This window comes from Peromyscus leucopus, chromosome 18, assembly GCF_004664715.2.
Source record: "Peromyscus leucopus breed LL Stock chromosome 18, UCI_PerLeu_2.1, whole genome shotgun sequence".
Classification (NCBI taxonomy): domain Eukaryota; kingdom Metazoa; phylum Chordata; class Mammalia; order Rodentia; family Cricetidae; genus Peromyscus; species Peromyscus leucopus.
Window position 1 is genome coordinate 44,339,237 of NC_051078.1, and position 20,046 is coordinate 44,359,282.

Here is a 20,046-nt window from a genome sequence, read left to right on the forward strand (position 1 = left end):
ATTACCACACAGTAGAGAACATGTGGTTAGATACCACTTATTAGAATGTGTAAGTCCTGGGGATGCACTGGGCATAACTGATGCTGCTTGAGACACATATCTTAGAGAACATGCACTGTGTAAATAATTGACATTGCTGCTACATGACTGTATGGGACTCACTGAAATCCATATCATTCCGTTCTAGCTCTGGATTTCCTCAGTTGACCTTTGTGGAGGTTTTATCTATAGAGTAGCCCTTTGCCTTGTCTTGACCTTATTAGGATTTGGGCTTTTGTTGCTTTTCTCCCACTATTTAAAGTAGGCTAAAGAGAAGAGTTGTATATTGAGATTAAGTTGGTTAGTTGAGTTGGTTTCTTGGAGTTGGGCTTCTGAACATCCAGGTAGCTGAATGGAATGCCTCACATTAAGATCTCAGAGAGGGTTTCTCCATAGAACGCTCCTGAAGCTGTCCAAAGGCTTCTCAATATTCAGGAAAAAAACAATACTACCATGTCAGACATCTCTTAGAGGGAAGATGCCTTAGTATTCTGTCACTTGTGATTATTTTGAAAACTGGATTTTTAAAGTCTGTTAGTGTTTCACAAGAAGGAGAGCTACAGTTTATGACAACCTGTAGTTTTATAGTTTTACCTTGTGTGCTTCTTCTTTTTGTGACAAACCCACCTGGTACAAACCACCATATGCAAAGTGCCCAATGATTGATCATCTCTATTTCTGCATTTATATATTTATTATTAGACCTCAACTGCAGTCTTCTCCTACTCATCTCTCTGCCTGTAAACATACTGTATTTAGGCATGCACTTTGTATTAAAATACTAAGTCTACAAATATGTCTTACACTTTTATTTTATTTTACAATACCATTCAGTTCTACACATCAGCCACGGATTCCCTTGTTCTCCCCCCTCCTGCCCCCTCCCCATCCCCCATTCCCACCTCCTCCAGGGCAAAACCTCCCCTGAGGACTGAGATCGACCTGGTAGACTCAGTCCAGGCAGGTCCAGTCCCCTCCTCCCAGACTGAGCCAAGCATCCCTGCATAAGCCCTAGGTTTCAAACAGCCAACTCATGCAATGAGCACAGGACCCGGTACCACTGCCTAGATGCCTCCCAAACAGATCAAGCCAATCAACTGTCTCACCTATTCAGAGGGCCTGATCCAGTTGGGGGCCCCTCAGCCTTTTGTTCATAGTTCAGGTGTTTCCATTCGTTTGGCTATTTGTCCCTGTGCTTTATCCAACCTTGGTTTCAACAATTCTCACTCATATAAACCCTCCTTTTTCTCACTAATTAGACTCCCGGAGCTCCACCCGGGGCCTAGCCGTGGATCTCTGCATCCAGATTCTTCAGTCCTTGGATGGGGTTTCTGGCATGACTATTAGGGTGTTTGGTCATCCCATCACCAGAGTAGGTCAGTCCCGGCTGTCTCTCAACCATTGCCCTTTGTTTCTTCCTTTTCTCATGTGGTCTTCATTTACCATGGTCTCCTATTCCTTGTTCTCCCTCTCTGTTCTTGATCCAGCTGGGATCTCCCGCTCCCACAGGCTCTCTTTCCCTTGACCCTTGCCCTTCATTACTCCCACTCATGTCAGGTTGTTCATGTAGATCTCAGCCATTTCTCCGTCATTGGGTGATCCTCGTGTCTTTCTTGGGGTCCTGTTTTCCAGGTAGCCTCTGTGGTGATGTGAGTAGCAGTCCAGTCATCCTTGTTCCACATCTAGTATCCTCCTATGAGTGAGTACATACCATATTTGTCTTTCTGAGTCTGGGTTACCTCACTCAGGATGATTTTTTCTAGATCCATTCATTTGCCTGCAAACCTCATGATGTCATTGTTTTTCTCTGCTGAGTAGTATTCCATTGTGTATATGTGCCACAATTTATTTATCAATTCTTCACTTGAAGGCCATCTAGGCTGTTTCAGGGTTTTGGATATTACAAACAATGCTGATATGAACATAGCTGAGCAAGTGCCCTTGTGGTATGATTGCACATTTCTTGGGTATATGCCCAAGAGTGGTATAGCTGGATCTTGGGGGAGATTGATTCCCAACTTTCTAAGAAAGTGCCATATTGATTTACAAAGTGGTTGTACAAGCTTGAATTCCCACCAGCAGTAGAGGAGGGTTCCCCTAGTCCCACATCCTCTCCAGCATAAAGTGTCTTCAGTGTTTTTGATCTTAGCCATTCTGCCAGGCGTAAGGTGGTATCTCAGAGTTGTTTTGATTTGCATTTCCCTGATGATTAGGGATGTTGAGCAATTTCTTAAATGTCTTTCAGCCATTTGAGTTTCCTCTGTTGAGAATTCTCTGTTTAGTTCTATATCCCATTTCTTAATTGTGGTGGTAATCTAATTGTACTGAAATATTATTTTGATTGTATGTTAATAAATAAAGTTGTCCGGGGGTCAGAGCTATTAGAGCCATAGCAAGAGTGTGGCGGTGGTGGCACACGCCTTTAATCCCATAGATATCTGTGTGTTCAGGGATATAGCCAGCATTGGAGACATATGCCTTTAAGACCTAGGGGGCTGTACATTCAGACAGTGACGAGGCAGTCATGTGTTTGGGTTTACAGCCAATGAGAAGGCAGAACAACATACTATAAAAAAAAATGAACAGACAGGAAGTAGGTCTCTTTCGCGAAGCTGGGACAGCAGGAGGAAGGGTGAGATTTTAGCTCTGAGCTCTGACCTCTTGGCTTTCTCTTTTACAATGTTTCTGTGTTTCTTATTTAATAAGACGGTTGGTTACATCAACACTTAATTATACTCTTGGCAGTTTTGATGTCTAATTTCTTGAGTTGCTTATATATTCTGGATATCAGTCCTCTGTCAGATGTGGGGTTGGTGAAGACCTTTTCCCATTCTGTAGGCTGTTGCTTTGCCTTGTTGACCGTATCCTTTGCTCTACAAAAGCTTCTGAGTTTCAAGAGGTCCCATTGATTGATTGTTTCTCTCAGTGTCTGTGCTACTGGTGTTATATTTAGGAAGTGATCTCCTATGCCAATGTGTTGAAGACTACTTCCTACTTTCTCTTCTAGTAGGTTCAGAGTAGCTGGATTTATGTTGAGGTCCTTGATCCACTTGGACTTAAGTTTTGTGCATGGTGACAGATATCGATCTATTTGCAGCCTTCTATACATTGATATCCAGTTATGCCAGCCCCATTTGTTGAAGATGCTTTCTTTTTTCCATTGTACACTTTTGGCTTCTTTGTCAAAAATTATATGTTCATAGGTGTGAGGGTTAATGTAAGCATCTTCAATTCGATTCCATTGGTCCACATGTTGGTTTTTATGCCAATACCAAGCTGTTTTTATTACTGTAGCTCTATAGTAGAGCTTGAAGTCAGGGATCGTGATGCCTCCAGAGGTTGTTTTATTGTACAGGATTCTTTTGGCTATCCTGGGTTTTTTGTTTTTCCATATGAAGTTGAGTTTTATTCTTTCCAGGTCTGTGAAGAATTGTGTTGGTATTTTGATGGGGATTGCATTGAATCTATAGATTGCTTTTGGTAAAATTGCCATTTTTACTATGTTGGTCCTGCCTATCCATGAGCATGGGAGATCTTTCCATTTTCTGACATCTTTTTCAACTTCTTTTTTCAGCGACTTAAAGTTCTTGTCATATAGGTCCTTCACTTGCTTGGTTAGTGTTACCCGAAGGTATTTTATGTCATTTGTGGCTATTGTAAAGGGTTATGTATCTCTGATTTCCTTCTCAGCTTCTTTGTCCATTGAATATAGGAGGGCTACTGATTTTTTTGAGTTGATCTTGTATCCTGCTATGTTGCTGAAGTTGTTTATAAGCTTTATCAGTTCCTTGGTGGAATCTTTGGGGTCACTCAAGGATACTACCATGTCATCTGCAAATAGGGAAAGCTTGACTTCTTCCTTTCCAATCTGTGTCCCTTAATCTCCTTATGTTGTCTTATTGCTCTGGCTAGAACTTCAAGTACTATATTGAATAAGTATGGGGAGAGCAGACAGCCTTGCCTCATTCCTGATTTTAGTGGAATTGCTTTGAGTTTCTCTCCATTTAATTTGATGTTGGCTGTTGGCTTGCTGTAAATTGCCTTTATTATGTTCCCTGTATTCCTGATCGCTCCAAGACTTTTATCATGAAGGGATGTTGGATTTTGTCAAATGCCTTTTCTGCATCTAGTGAGATGATCATGTGTTTTTTTCCTTTGAGTTTGTTTATATGGTGTATTACATTGATGGACTTTTGTATGTTGAACCACCCCCTTGTATCCCTGGGATGAAGCCTACTTGATTGTGGTGGATAATTGTTTTGATGTGTTCTTGGAGTCTATTTGCCAGTATTTTATTGAGTATTTTTGCATCAATGTTCCTGAGGGTGATCGGTCTGTAGTTCTCTTTCTTTGTTGTATCCTTGTTTGGTTTAGGAATCAGGGTAATTATAGCCTCATAGAATGAGTTTGGTAATGTTCCTTCTGTTTCTATTGTGTGGAACAATTCAGAGAGTATTGGTATTAACTCTTCTTTGAAGATGTAGTAGAATTCTACGCTGAAACTGTCTGGTCCCGGGCTTTTTTTGTTTGGGAGACTTTTAATGACTGTTTTTATTGATTTTAGTTTGAAGTCTAGTTTGCTGGATATCAGGATGGCTACACTGCTTGTTTCTTAAGACCGTTTGATTGGAAAGTCTTTTTACAGCCTTTATTCTTAGGTAGTGTCTGTCTTTGAATTTGAGATGTGTTTCTTGTATACAGCAGAAAGATGGGTCCTTTTTTCGTATCCATTCTGTTAGCCTGTGTCTTTTTATAGGTGAATTAAGTCCACCTTATTAAGGGATATTAATGGCCAGTGATTGTTCATCCCTGTTATTTTTTGGTGGTAGTGTGTGTGTACTTCTCTTCTTTGGGGTTTATTGCTGTGGCTTTATCTATTGCCTGTGTTTTCGAGGGTGTATCTGACTTCCTTCAGTTGGAATTTTCCTTCTAGTGCTTTCTGTAGGGCTGGGTTTGTGGATAAGTATTGTTTAAATCTGGCTTTGTCTTGGAATGTCTTGTTCATTCTGTCTATGATGCTTGAAAGTTTTGCTGGTTATATTGGTCTGGGCTGACGTCCATGGTCTCTTAGAGTCTGCATTACATCTGTTCAGGTCCTTCTGGCTTTGAAAGTCTCCATTGAGATATTGGGTGTTATTCTGATGGGTCTGCCTTTATAGGTCACTTGACCTTTTTTCTTTGCTGCTCTTAATATTCTTTCTTTATTCTGTACGTTTAGTTGTTTAATTATTATGTGGTGAGGGGACTTTTTTGGGGGGTCTAGTCTGTTTGGTGTTCTATAGGCTTCTTGTATCTTCATAGGCATTTCCTTCTTTAAATTGGGAAAGTTTTCTTCTATGATTTTGTTGCATATATTTTCTGTGCCTTCTCCTTCTTCTATCCCTATTATTCATAGGATTGGTCTTTTCATGGTGTCCCAAGTTTCTTGGACATTTTGGGTCATGACTTTGTTGGCTTTAGTGTTTTCTTTGACTGATGAATCTATTTCTTCTACTGTATCTTCAACGCCAGAGATCCTCTCTTCCATCTCTTGCATTCTATTGGTTATACTTGCATCTGAAGTTCCCGTTCATCTACTCAGATTTTCTATTTCCAGCATTCCCTCTGTTTCTGTCTTCTTCATTTTTTCTATTTCCATTTCAGGTCTTGGACTGTTTCCTTTATTTGTTTCATTGCTTTTTCATGATTTTCTTTCAGAACTTTGTTTTCTTCCAGGACTTTATTGTTTTCTTCCAGGACTTTCTTGTTTTCTTTTAATTTGTTTGCCCTTTCCTCTAGTTGTTTATAGCATTCTTCTCTTTTTTTTGTTTTTTCCTCTACACAAGCCTCTACCTTCTTCATGATGTTATTCATAAGTCTGTTTTCTTCTGCTTCTTCCAATTTTTGATGTTCAGGTCTAGATGTTGGAGGGGGGCTAGGTTCTGGTGATGCTGTATTGATCTTCATTTTGTTGAATGTACTTCTGCCTTGACATGTGCCCATCTCCTTGTGGATCGTTCTTGGTCTTATCAGCGCACTTGGTTCAGACAGAGCTGACAGATTCAGGAAGTCTCTTTCTCTTGTCCAGATGGGAGCTCTCTTCTTCAAATGGGAACTCCAGGGCAGGATGGAAGCTCTTATCTAAACAGGAAGTCCGGGGCTGGATGGGAGCTCTTGTCCAGAAGGGAAGTCCGGGGCAGGATGGGAGCTCTTATCCAGAAGGGAAGTCTGGGGCAGGATGGGAGCTCTCTCTCTGGTCTAGAAAAGAAGTCCGGGGCAGGATGGGAGCTGGGGGCCAATCTCTAAGTCTCAGGAAGTGGCTGGGGTCTTGGGCAGATGGGCGTGGGGGCAGGGCATGGGGATTGCAGGGTCTGCTGGGGGTCTTGGAGAGGGGGATCCTGCCCGGTGGGGATAAAAGGGAACCTGCCCAGTGGCCAGAACCTGGGGCCAAGTTGGGCAGGTCTTCCCTGGAGTGGCTGGTGCCCAGTGATGGGGTCCAGGCTGGGCCCGGATCCTCACCTCTGGTCCTGAAGGGAAGTCCAGGGCTCTTATACTTTTTATGCTCTTGGATAATTATTATTAAAACCATTACTCTAGGGTATTGAATAAATTTAGTTTTATTAGAAAAAAATAAAATAAACAAACTTGATATTTGATGCCAAAGTAGGATACTGAATTCTGATGTAGCCTGAGAAAAATCTGGAGATAATATTTAAAAGTAAAAGTAGATGAAGCTTTTCATCTGCCAAGTAGCATTAAGTTAGTTGGTAATACTCACCTATTTTACTTTTATGTATACTTGTGCACACACATGTTTTGCTTGCATGTATTTCTGAGTACCAGAGGCATGCTTGGTATGGAGGTCAGAAGAAGTCATTGGGTCCTCTGGTATTAGAATTTCAGATGGATATGAGCCCCCTTATGTGTGCTGGGAACCAAACCCAAGTGCTCTTAACTACTGAACCATCTCCCCAAGCTCCAAACTCATACTTCTTAAATTTAGAAGATGGAATTGGTATTCTAAGTTACGTATCTGAGACAGCCTTATGGAATTTTATCAAATGTTTTGTGTCCTAAACCAATGGGAAACACCATTTCAGAGCTATGAATGAATCCTTCAGGCTTTGCTCACAGTATTCCTAATGGAAGCAGATGACAGTGCCAGAGCAGGTCATTACTCTACATCTCCCCAATGTAACAGTCATGCTAAAGGAGTGAGAGGTCAGAAGGCATCTCCAGTATTCACACTTGCAGCTCAGCAGTTCCCCTCTGCTGTGGGTAGTGGTAAACTTTGTTCATGCATTTCAAGGCCACTTTCACTGTTTTGCTATCCCAGAACCACAATGGGCAATTGTGAAAGGGCATGGGGAAAGGACTAATGTAGTGCAGAAGGGAGATTCCTTTCTTTCCAGAAGCTCATCATTGCTACATTCTCTATATCTGGTTGTTAACATAAAAGCTAGGTCATGAAGACTGGAGGTGACCATGCCATCCACATTCAAGGTGTCAACCCCCTATGTAGCCCTGGTTAGGTGGGAATTCACTTTGTAGCCAAAGCTCCTGGAACTTGCAGAGATTCATCTCTGCCTCTGAGTTCTGAAGTTACAGGAGTGCAACACCATGCCTGAGTAAAGAAGAGCTGTAAAAGTGAAGAGTTGGAAATTGCTTTTTTATTCATAAAAAAGTCTTCAGTGGGGACTTTTAAAAGGCAGTCAGAAAATGCAGTGTATATATTTAGCCAACTATTAAAACACTGACAAGAAGAAAAGAATTAACAAAAAATAACAAAATTTCTAACTAAACTAAACTAAAAACACCAAGCAAACAAAACCCCAGCAAAGAAAAGACGCCTTAAAAAACTTAAGCTACAAATCTAGACCCAACGAATCAATGGAGCACATTTGGCTTTCCAAAGCACAAAGATGACTCAGACCTCCTCTATAAGTTTTTTCTCAGGACCAGTCATGCCAGTCCAGGCTGTGAAGCTGGAGAATCCCTAGTCATTTTCTTTATGGAAGACCTGATGACTGACTCACATAGGTGTGAGGGAGTGCTGTAGTCTCTGCAGTGCGTCATCTTCAGCAACACTTTTGCATGACATGGAGTTGGCTTCAGCACTGCCCTGTGGAGGGAATCCTATTCTTTTCCATGTGGTATGTATAGATAACAGCATGACAGCCATGCAGACTTTCTTGTCAGGTTTCTCACCACATGTGGAGGACACAGACAGCTTACTAAAGACATGGAGAGTACACGGACAGAGTAACTGGCTCACCAACATACCCTCCCCATGCTGCTGTGCCCCGTTTGAGGACCACTTGTTAATAGATGGCTGGGTTCTGAGTAATCTTGGCAGGTCCTCTGTCGCTCAAGCTTCTTTCTGATGATTTATCTTCTCCTGGAATAATGCACCAACAGACACATGGATCCCCTGCTTGTAGGTTGGGATTTTCCTCACTGGTTAGTTCACAGCTACAAGATGTCTTTTGTTGAGGAGGTGTTGATGCTAGAGTGGAGTTCTCTTAAGTGGTGCTGTCAGAGAAAGAATGGCAATTATTCCCATAAGCATCCTAACTCTGCCATGGCCTAGACAAAACAGGGCCTATTCACTCACAGGACACCAATGTGAAGGAAGAAAGACCACCCCACGAATGCCATGGTTGCAGGGGATAGGAGTCAATGGTGGCTCTTTTGCCTGGCACACTTAGTGTCCCTGCTGAAGCAGGTTTGTCTGCAGCAGGCTCTGACCCTGGGCTGTGGCCTGTTCTAGATCATGATTTTTAGACCTGGGAGAGGAAGGCAGCTGAAACACAGGCCTGGTGGGGACCTGCCATGCCAACATTTGAGTCCCCACTGGCTCCATTCAGCTGGACAATCAGCATTACCTTTCAGCTGAGCTTATTCCTTTCTTCCTCAAGAGAGAAGGGCCAGAGAGCAGGTGGCCCTGGATTTTTTCTCAGTCTTTAAAAATTGCTAGAGATTGAACTGAGAAATACACACCTAAACTAAAAACAAACAAACAAACAACAAACAAACAAAAAAAACCCAGCACATTTCTCCAATAGTTCAGATACATTATTTAAAAAAAAAAAAAAAAAAAAAAAGCAGCACAGCAATGTCAGAGTCACAGTTCAGGAGAGATATGCATGGCCTTGAACAGATGCCAGGCAACTCAGAGACCTTGGAACCTAACTGTATGAGGCCCTCTAGTGGTGTCTACACAACACTGCAGTGTGCAGGCTCTGTTTACTCCTGCAGTACAGAAACTTCCTTGGCTTCAACCTGTCAAACTCTAAACCTGCTTATTTCCAGAGAAACTTTCTCACAGCAAACAGATGCACACTGCAGAAAACCTGTAATCAGTAAGAAGGGGCTCCATGCAAATCTGCACAAGGGTGGGACCTTACCTCTCAAGGTGCCATCCTGAATGAAAAGAGGCAGGAGGGCACACTGTCTTCCATCTAACACTCTCCCTGTTAGGTTTGGGCTGCCATAGGAACATGTGTAGGGAGACATAAAGATCAATGAACTCAGGACATATGAGAGCTCAGAAACGAAGAAGGGGACACAATCTCTAGCAAGATTAAGGATAATATGTATTTTTCCCGGACAGACATTTCTGTTGACTGGACCAGCTCATACACTCAGATGTTCTTTCCCTGGCTGTGACTGAAAGGCCATGCAGATGGGCAGAAATCCAAATAGGACAGAGATTCAGGTAGAGGGGAACTACTGAGTGCCACTCCCTCCTGGCCTGGGGTCCTACCTCATCTGGGAGACAGTGAAGTAATGCTGCAGCTTTTCTGCCAAGACCTTGTGCTTGGTGACCAGATCTCTCTGCTTCAGCAGGTATTGCAGTCTCTCCTCCAATCTTTCCTGCTTCTGTTTAGTAGAAGATTATGTTCTTAGTGCAGGGTTGAACACTCATATGCACACAGACACACACACTCCTGAACACACACATTCTTGAACACACATGTACAAGTGTGTAAACATACAAGCATACTACATTGCATTCACATGTTTAGTTTCCCAGATAATGCTAATATAAGAAAAGATAACCCAGGACATTTAAGAAGAAACTGAACATTCCTTAGATGGAAGAACACAGTGGGCAGGACAGATGTACAGATCAGTCAATGAAGTGCACAAACCTTGTAAACCCAGTGCACAAAAAAATGGACTTGTGGGATGCTTGGCCTATAAGCCATGCCTGTTCATCAAGTTCCCCAGTTGGTGCACTAAAGACTTGGATCCCCAGCACTGGACAATAGGATGGTGGTGAAGCAGCCAATAGCTTCATCCAGTGCTTACATCTTCAATGAAATGAGGAGCACAGCTGCTCTTCCTGGAATGCTAGGAATGATGTCATTTTATAACCTGGTGACCCTTTGCTGTCTGTTGAGACAGGCTCTGCCATATCTCACAGAATCAATGTTATTACTAATCCAAGACCTAGTCCCCTAAATCTTGAACAATGCTTTTAGACCATAAACCTACTCTTATGACTGAAGTCACTTGTACGTTACAGCAGCCTAAGTGGCTTCTATGTTATTTTACTGGTGGCTAATCCTGATGCCCATAGGTATTATGTTTACCTCAGTCAAGCTCCCTACAGACTAAATTGTGGGCACCATCTATGTGTCAACTGTACCCATTCTTGTGAGAGAAGTCCAATGTACTTTGTAAGGAATCTCAATGTAAACATACCTTAAATTGTTGTGGACTTGGGACTGAGTTAATTGTTATCTGAATACTTTTTTTCAAAAATTGAGCTGTGCTTAAATATGGCTAAAGTTAAATGATCTGATCCAGACTCTTGGAGTCCTGTTCCAGCACTGGTCACAATAAAATTGGGCTGAGCCAAGTTTCATTATTGTCTTTTCATGGATCATTTTTCCCTCCCTGTTGTAAAGCCTGCAAGGGAATCACCACAATGTACCCCATTCCTTTGGTTTCCTCCAAAGGATTTCTTTTCTGACTTTTTAAATTTTTTGTTTTTAATATTTTTAAATATTTGTGACTCTGAGAATACTTGAAAAACTTTTAGTTACAGCAGTTTTTGTGTGTTTGTTCTAGGGAGCTGTGTGGACATGCAGAAAGATGGGCAGCTCCATGTGATGTTTGATTACATGGTTTCCAACAAAGCTGGCACATGATTTTCTCATTCAAGTTAGTCTCTATCAGTGTTAAAGATATTCCATGAGGAAGTGAACGTACACATAGAGGCTCACACACATTCTAAAGTGCACAAAGATATACACAAACTCAACATGAATATAAACAACACACACACACCACCACCACCACCACCACCAACACCAACAACAATAACAATAACAACAACAACAACATAACAGGAATTAATCATGTGATATCTCTCTGTATCAATGGTCTCATTTCCCAAATAAAAAGACACAGACTAACAGAATGGATTAAAAAAAAAACAGGAATCATTTTTTTTTTGCTGCATACAAGAGACAAACTTCAACATCAAGTATAGACATTATGTCAGAGGAAAGGATTGGAAAAAGATATTTCAAGCATATGGACCTAAAAGGCAAGCTGGTGTAGCCATTTTAATATTTAACAAAAAGGACTTCAATTCAAAATTAATCAAAAGAGATGGGGAAGGATACACCACCAAGATGACATTTTAATTCTTTTTTTTTTTTTTTTTCCGAGACAGGGTTTCTCTGTGTAGCTTTTCGCCTTTCCTGGAACTCACTTGTTAGCCCAGGCTGGCCTCGAACTCAAAGAGATCCGCCTTCCTCTGCCTCCCGAGTGCTGGGACTATAGGTGTGTACCAACACCACCTGGCTGACATTTTAATTCTTAATGGCTTGTCCTAAGCACAAGGAAATCCACTTTTGTAAAAGAAACACTACCACAGCTTAAAGCACACACTGACCCTCATACACTGATATTAGGGAATTTAAATACTCCAATCTCACCAATGTTCATCTAACCAGTGTGCAGGTCATATAGACAAAATTAATAGAGAAATATTGGAGTAATTGAAGTTATAAACAAAATAAACCTAACAGGTATCTACAGAACATTGTACCCAAACACAAAAGAGTATACCTTCTGAACAGCACCTCATGGAACTTCTTCCAAAACTGACCACATATTCAAACATAAAGCAAGTCCCATCAGACACAAGAAAATTGAAATAACTCCCTGTATCCCAGCAGACCACCGTGATTAAAGCTGGATATCAATAACAGAAAGAACAGAAAGCTTATAAGCTCGTGAAAGCTGAAGAACTCTATACTGAATGAAAAGTGGGAAAACAGAAATGAATAAGAAATTAAACACTTTCTAGAATTCAATGAAAATGAATACATAACATACCCAGACTTATAAGACACAATAAAAGTGGTACTAAGAGGAAAGTTCATAGCACTAAGTGCCTACATTAAAAAATTAGAGAGATCTCTTACTAGCAACTTAATAGCACACCTCAAAGCTATATATAGAACAAAAACAAGTAAGTACATGCAAGAAGAGTAGACCGCTAGAAATAATCAAACTGATAGCTAAAATCAGTAAAATAGACACAAAGAGAACAACACAAGAAAATCAATAAAACAAAGAAATGGTTCTTTGAGAAAATCAACAAGATAGATAAATCCTTATCCAAACTAAATAAAGATGGACAGAGAATATCCAAATTGATAAAATCAGAAACAAAAATGGGAACATAACAAGAGACACCGAGTAAACCCAGAGAATCACAAGGACATACTTTAAATCCTGTACTTCATCAAATTGGAAAATCTAAAAGAAATGGATAATTTTCTCAATAGGTACCACTTACCAAAGTTAAAGCAAGATCAGATAAACAATTTAAATAGATCTATAGCACCTAGTGAAATAGAAGCAGTCATTAAAACTCTCCCATCCAGAAAAAGAAGAGTTAATGCCAATATCATCAAATTAGTTCACAAAATAAACATAGAAGGAAATTACCCAATTCATTTTATGAGGCCACAGTTACCTTGAATGCCAAACCACAGAAAGACTCAACATAGAAAATTACAGACCATTTTCCCTCACAAACATAGATGCAACAGTACTGAATAAAAATACTTGCAAACCAAATCCAAGAATTTATCAAAGAGATCATCTATCATGACCAAGTAGGCTTCAACCCAGAGATGTAAGAACAGTACAACATGAAAATTATTCAATGTAATCCACCATATAAATAAACTGAGAGAAAAAAAATATGATCATTTCACTTAATGCCAAAAAAAAGCCTTTGACAAAATCCAATACCCTTTCATGATAAAAGTCCTGGAGATATGTTACATGAATCTTAAAAGGTCTTTTAATAAATAAAAAGCCTGGAGCCAGAATGATCAGAGAGACAGAACAAGCCACAACCAACCTCACATCTCCAACTCCTGAGCTGATGCTGTTTCCTCAGATTGAAAGCCTCTGAGTCCTCACTCAAAAGAGTCTTAGCTGAACTGATTAAAAGCTTCTAGTTCCTGGTCCTCATGCCTTATATACCTTTCTTCTTCCTGCCTTCACTTCCTGGGATTAAAGGCGAGTGTCCTTCCCAAGCAAAGACATGAGATCTCAAGCCTTGGGTTTAAAGGTGTGTGCCACCACTGCCTAGCTGTTTCCAGTGTGGCCTTGAACTCACACAGATCCAGACAAATCTCTACCTCCTAAGTGATAGAATTAAAGGTGTGTGTGCCACCACAGTCTGGCCTCTATGTCTAATCTAGTGGCTGTCTTGTTCTCTGATTTCCCGAAAAGTTTTATTAGGGTATACCACAGAGATATTATAGACACAAGGGATATACCCGAATATAACAAAGATAATTTACAGCAAGCATATAACCTACTTCAAATTAAATGGAGAGAAATTCAAAGCAATTTTACTAAAATGAGGAACAAGGCAAGGCTGTCCACTTTATCCATATCTATTCAATAGAGAACTTGAAGATATAGCTAGAGCAATAAGACAACTGAAGGAGATCATGAGGATACAAATTGGAAAGGATGAATACAAATATCATTATTTACAGATGATATGATAGTATATATAAGTGCCCTAAAAAAATCTACCAGGGAACTCCTACAGTTGAAAAACATTTTCAGCAAAGTGGCTGGATACAAGATTATCTTAAAAAATTCATTAGCACAAATACATACAAATAATAAACATACTGAAAAAAAATCAGTGGAACAACACTCTTTACAACAGCCAAAAATACTATAACATGTTTTGTGGTCACTCTAACCAAGAAAGTGAAAGACTCATATGTTTAAAAACTCCAGGTCTTTGAAGAAAGAAAATGAAGATATCAAAAAGTGGAAAGCTCTCTGATGCTCATGGATCAGAAGGATCAACATAGTAAAAATGGCCATTCTACCAAAAGAAATTTCAGATTCAACACAATCCCCATCAAAATTCCAACAATTCTTTAAAGACCTTGAAAAGACAATTCTCAACTTCATGTGGAAAAACAAAATAACTAGGATACCTAAAACAATCCTCAACAGTAACAGAACTGCTGTAGGTATCACCATCCCTGATTTCAAGCTGCACTACAGAGCTATAGTAATAAAACCACATGGTATTGGCATAAAACAGATACATTGAGCAATGGAATCTAATCAAAGACCCAGACATAAATACACATACCTACAGACATCTGATTTTTGATAAAGAATCCAGAAAGAAAGAATGGAAAAAAGAAAGCATCTTCAAAAAATGGTGCTGGTCAAACTGGATGTCTGCATGTTGAAGACTGCAAATAGATTGATATTCTCTGTATTTTACAAAACCCAAGTCCAAGTAGATGAAAGACCTCAGCATTAAACCAGATACACTGAACCTGGTAGAAGAGAATATAGGGAATAGCCCTGAACACTGGCACAGGAACTAAGATCAATTAATAATAACCTCATGAAACTGAGAAACTTCTTATGGCAAAGGACACCATCAATAGGACAAAATGGCAGCCTATAGAATGGGAAAAGATTTTCATCAACTCCACATCTGACAGAGGGAAAATATCCAAAATATATAAAGAATTCAATAGACTAGACATCAGCAAACAAAAATATCCAATTAAAAAATGGGGTACAGATCTAAACAGAGAATTCTCAAAAGAAGAATCTCAAATAACTGAGAAACACTGGAACATTCTACAACCTTAGCCATCAGAGAAATGTGAATCAAAACTACTTTGAAATTCCATCTTACACCTGTGAGAATGGCTAGGATTAATGACAGGAGTGACGGCTCATGCTGGTGTGGATTTGTCGCAAGGGGAACACTCCTCCATTTCTGGTGGGACTACAAACTTGTACAGCCTCTGTGGAATCAATATGGTGTTTCCTCAGAAAATTGGGAATTGATCTACCTCAAGACCCAGGTAAATCATTCTTGGACATGTAACCAAAGGATGCTCTATCCTACCACAAGGACACTTGCTCAAATATGTTCATTGTGGCTTTATTCATAATAACCTCAAACGGGAAACAACCTAGATGTCCCTCAATGGACGAAGGAATAAAGAACAAGTAGTACATTTACACAAGGGAGTATAAAATGATATCCAACTGGCACTGCAAGCAAACGTGTGGAACTAGAAAAAAACATCCTGTGGGAGATAACCTAGACCCAGAAAGACAAGTATAATTTGTATTCACTTGTAAGTATATTATTAGTTGTTAGGTAAAGGATAATCAAGCTACATTCCACAGATACAAAGTAGTTAGATGAAGAGATGTCTCTAGAGGAAACACATGGGTCTCCCTGGGAAGGAAAAATAGAATATATTTTTCAGGGGGACTTGGGGTTAGTGGGAGCAGGATTAGAAGGGATCATGTATTAGGGGAAAGGGATAGAGGGAGAGAGTATGGGGAGAGACAGCTGGAGTTGGGGGCCTTTAGAGCATGTTGTGGAAAGCAGGTGCAGAGAAAACTTCCTGAAACCTATATGGGTGATCCTAGTGAGTATTCCTAGTAATGGAGTGTACAGAGTCTGAACTGACCGTCTTCTGTAGCCAGGCAAGGCTTCCAGTGGTGAGACTGGATTGCAGTCAGTTGAACTGTTGGTAAGGGAATTCTCTGCATCTCCCTAACAACCCAGATTGATGCTAGGACAAAGTGTTCGTCTCTGAAAACTGACAGTGGGGTACCATTGTTGTGGGCAACATCTATACAGTTCATTGAACATAGAGAGATCAAGCTGTTGCCATCATGGAGCTCTCACCCCTGTCTTCTATTCTGTTTGGCTTGGAAAGGTACTCTGCAAGCTATAGAAAGAGAAACATGGACACCATCCAAGCTGCAAAAACCTCAACATATAGTCTGTCCCTTGGGCAAGATGTGCTGGGGCTATGTTGGCACACAACTTGAGAGAGTGGCCATACAATGTCTGGTTTAACTTGAGGCCCATGGAAGGAAAAGCAGTCCATGCCCTACACTGCCAGGATGGCCAGGAACTGGAGACCAAATAGCCCACAGACCTAGGGTAGAACCAAATGTAACTACAAAAAAATCAATAAAATAATTGCTAATATTCTTGACAATATTCTACTATACTCATAGATTGGTGTCTTGCCAGTTGTCATCCAAGAAGTTTCTTCTAGCAGCAGATGGGTGTAGAGACCCACAGCCAGTCATTGTGTGGAAGTGGGAGTCTAAATTGAAACTCTCTATCAGGTCACATGGCCCAGTGAATCACCTAAGCAGAGCTCACATGAACTCACACAGACTGATGCAGCAAACATGGAGCATGCATGTGTCTGCACCAGCTTCTCTGCGTACATGTTGGAGTTTTGATGGGACTCCTAATAGTAGGAGTGGGTTTGTCTCTGACTCTTTTGCCTCCTCTCTGGACATCTTTCCTCCTATTGGATTGCTTTGTCCAGTCTATATGATGGCTTTTGTCTTGTCTTATTTTTGTTTGGTCTTATCTTGTTTTGTCATGTTTGGCTGTTGTCTCTTGGAGGCCTGTTCTTTTCTGAAAAGAAGCCAAGGGGGAGCAGATCTGAAGAAGAGGGGAGGTTTGTGGGCACTGGGAGGAGTGGAGGGAGGGGAAACTACTGTTGGGAACTATTGTATGAGAGAATGATCTATTTTCAGTAAAAAAGAGAATATTCACTCAATAAAAATAAAAATAAATTGTTTAATAGTTATAACACTCTAAAATAGTTATTAACTATGTAGTATCTACCCAAGGGAAAGCTTAAAATTTCCTTCCACTAAAATATTAACAAGGAGCCGAAATTCCTATGATTTGATGGCATATAATCATTTTCATATATAGCAGTGAGTTGCAGGCTGTGAATAATGGGCAGGAGGTAAGATTGCCATTCCTGTGGAGACTGAATTTCATGGACAAATCAACAGGAGGGCTTGGATGCTGCCTCCTGCAGGAAAATCAGAGCTCTTCTATTAGAGGTCTCAGACACAAGAAGAGCTGGAGGGTTGGTTGCTCAGAGCAAAAAGCAGCTGGAATGTACGAGATGGATAAAAGGTAATAACTTCCTCAGTTCCTTCAGGACAGACATCTTATCTGTTGTTCCAAGTATAGCCTACTTCCTGGCATTTATGTGACTCCCAAGAAATATTCTTGAAAAGCAACCATTCTGTTATTTTTTTTTAAAGCTACCTGTCTACTAATGATGACACATCTAAATTATATTTTCACTGATATTTTTGAGATCACTAATAATTTAGCACCTATGTCTTAAAAACACATATTTGTAATCCATTGACCTTTGACATTTGGTTTAAGTATTAATTTTAATTGAAGTATTTAGACTAGGTTTGAGTTTGTGATGCACACCCATCATCCTAGCTACTCAGAGGCTGAGACAGAGGAACTGAATATTAAAGGCTAGTCTGAACTCTACTGTGAGTTCAAAGTTAATCTGTGCAACTTGGTGTGACCATTAATCAAGATTTTAAAAGACAGGGGATATAGCTCATTGTTAGAATATGTAACAAGCATTTGCAAAGCCCAGGGTTCAATGGTATTTTAATAATTAAATAAAATCATGGGAGGCCTGCTACTTTTTGAAGGGAAATTAAGGAGGAGTGGACCTGGGCTAGGAGGGATCTGGGCATGAAGGAGTGGGAGGAGGGGTGGAGGGGGAACTGATGTTGAGATGTAACATATGAGAGAAGACAAAAAGGGTGACAATGAGAACCACTCCTTTGGCATTTTCACAGGGCACTGCTCCTTCAGAGCTGTTTCCAACCTGTGATCTCACAAGAGGCTAACTCTCCAGAAAGACTTAGGAATGATCACAGAAACCAACAATTGGATGAGATGTTGGTGATCTGATGGATAAGTGGGTAGATGGTCCCATGAATGTGTGTGTGTGTGTGTGTGTGTGTGTGTGTGTGTGTGTGTGTGTGTATTTGCGTGTGAATGCACATCTGTATGATTAAAGATGGTGGGCAGCCTGCACACAATACCTCAGCCTACCTGCTTTTCCTTGGCCCAGAGGTCATAGATCTTCTCATGGGCCTCCCCACAGAGCCTCCTCATCTCCTCACAGGACTCTTGTAGTGAAATCTGCTCCCCCCTCAGCTTTCGGTTCTCCTCTCTCAAGATGCTCACTTTTTCCTTCAGATGAGTCCACTCACTCAGGAGCTGGCTGTGAAGGATGCTGAACCACCACAAAGAACAAGGTGAGCCCCATCCAGCCTCCATATGCCACTCCCACATCATCCATGCAAGGTCCCATGCCCAGACTAGAGTCCACTGTAGCCATGCCAGCATAACCTAGTAGCTGGCAAAGCCAGAGAAGAGCCAAATTCCAGAGAGACTCAGACTGTTTCTGAAAACCCTGAAACTGAAAGGGATCCATGTACTTCTGAGAGCAGGGTTTGCCTCCCCCAACATGTGCTTAACTGTTCATGGTATTGGGAAAACAACAGCAGGTAGAGGGTAAACATTCTTGATGGAGGACAGAAGATCCAATGGGAATAGATTCCATCTGTGGGTCCCATGGGAACCAGCTCTGTAAGCCCTGCCAGAGCCCCAGAGACACACAAATGCCTGGTACCCCATCATGGTGCTAATAGTTTTTCTATCTAGAGGCCTCTGAGGCTGGCAGGACAATGATGGGAGTGGCTCACAGACACTTCACTCTTAGCAAAACTGGTCCAAGAGGCCCAAGTCAAGAGCACAAGGCAGACTGCTTGCTATGGGGCACACAGGCGAGAACAAAAGGCCTCACTTTGGTTCAAAGACAACAACATGGTAAAAAGCAGTCACTCCCAAGTAATGGGGTTGCAGTGAAGTCAGTTACTCACCTGCAGGAGACAGTTTCCTCGGTCAACTCCTTGCACTTGTTCAAGGCCTCACTTATCTCATTAGGGAATTTCTCCAGGTCCACCATCACTTTTTTATGTTCCATATTCAGCATCTCCAGCTCGAAATTGAGCCTGTGGTAGGGCATGGCCCAGGAACAAAGAACCCCATGAACACAGGACCCAATGACCATATGAATTCAGGTGGTGCCCTCAACTACCCCAGCACAGTTGATGTCATATTATAGAACCTATAAAGTAAGACAATGTGGTGCTTATTAAACTCGCTGTCCTGGCCTCAGACCAGCAGTCAGGTGGTGCTAGGGGAGTGAACCAGGGCTGCATGAGTGCCATCACTGGGCCTGGAGGAATTGATTAGCTCTCCAAGAAGTCCTCAGGGGTCTGTGTCACAAGTCTGGGCCCACCAGAAATGTATGATAATGTTGTTTGTGTCTTCAGAATGGGGATTTTTGATCCCAGGTTCCTATTGCTATATGGATGCCCAGATCACATAATCAGTATTTTCAGGGAGTAGACCCAACTTAAGGATAAATTTATAAGTCTCCAGTGGATTCCAATGGGCTGCCAACATGAGCACACAGGCCAAGAACACTGTTGCTCACAGTGAGTTACTGACATTGCCTGGAAACTTCCTGACACAGGAAGAACCACATGCCCTGCCAGAGACCTCCAACTGCCAGGACTGGGTACACATGCACACACACACAC

The 20,046-nt window shown here is 41.1% G+C and overlaps 1 protein-coding gene across 7 annotated transcripts in view; it reads right to left on the reverse strand.

Moving 5' to 3' along the window:
- LOC114700601 (disks large homolog 5-like) overlaps positions 1–20,046 on the reverse strand; it is a 71,042-nt gene that overhangs the window by 28,115 nt on the left and 22,881 nt on the right. For 3 of the 7 annotated variants that reach the window (XM_037196880.1, XM_037196883.1, XM_037196879.1), the window contains 4 exons: positions 19,321–19,452; positions 18,488–18,671; positions 9,785–9,904; positions 8,472–8,550 (listed from right to left, as the gene is read on the reverse strand). In XM_037196880.1, the coding sequence (XP_037052775.1) occupies positions 8,491–8,550; positions 9,785–9,904; positions 18,488–18,671; positions 19,321–19,452 (496 nt within the window). In that variant the 3' untranslated portion in view covers positions 8,472–8,490. Of the gene's footprint in view, positions 1–8,262; positions 8,551–9,784; positions 9,905–18,487; positions 18,672–19,320; positions 19,453–20,046 lie in introns of those variants that run through there. The other 4 variants (XM_028862118.2, XM_037196881.1, XM_037196882.1 and 1 more) reach the window with 4 other exon arrangements.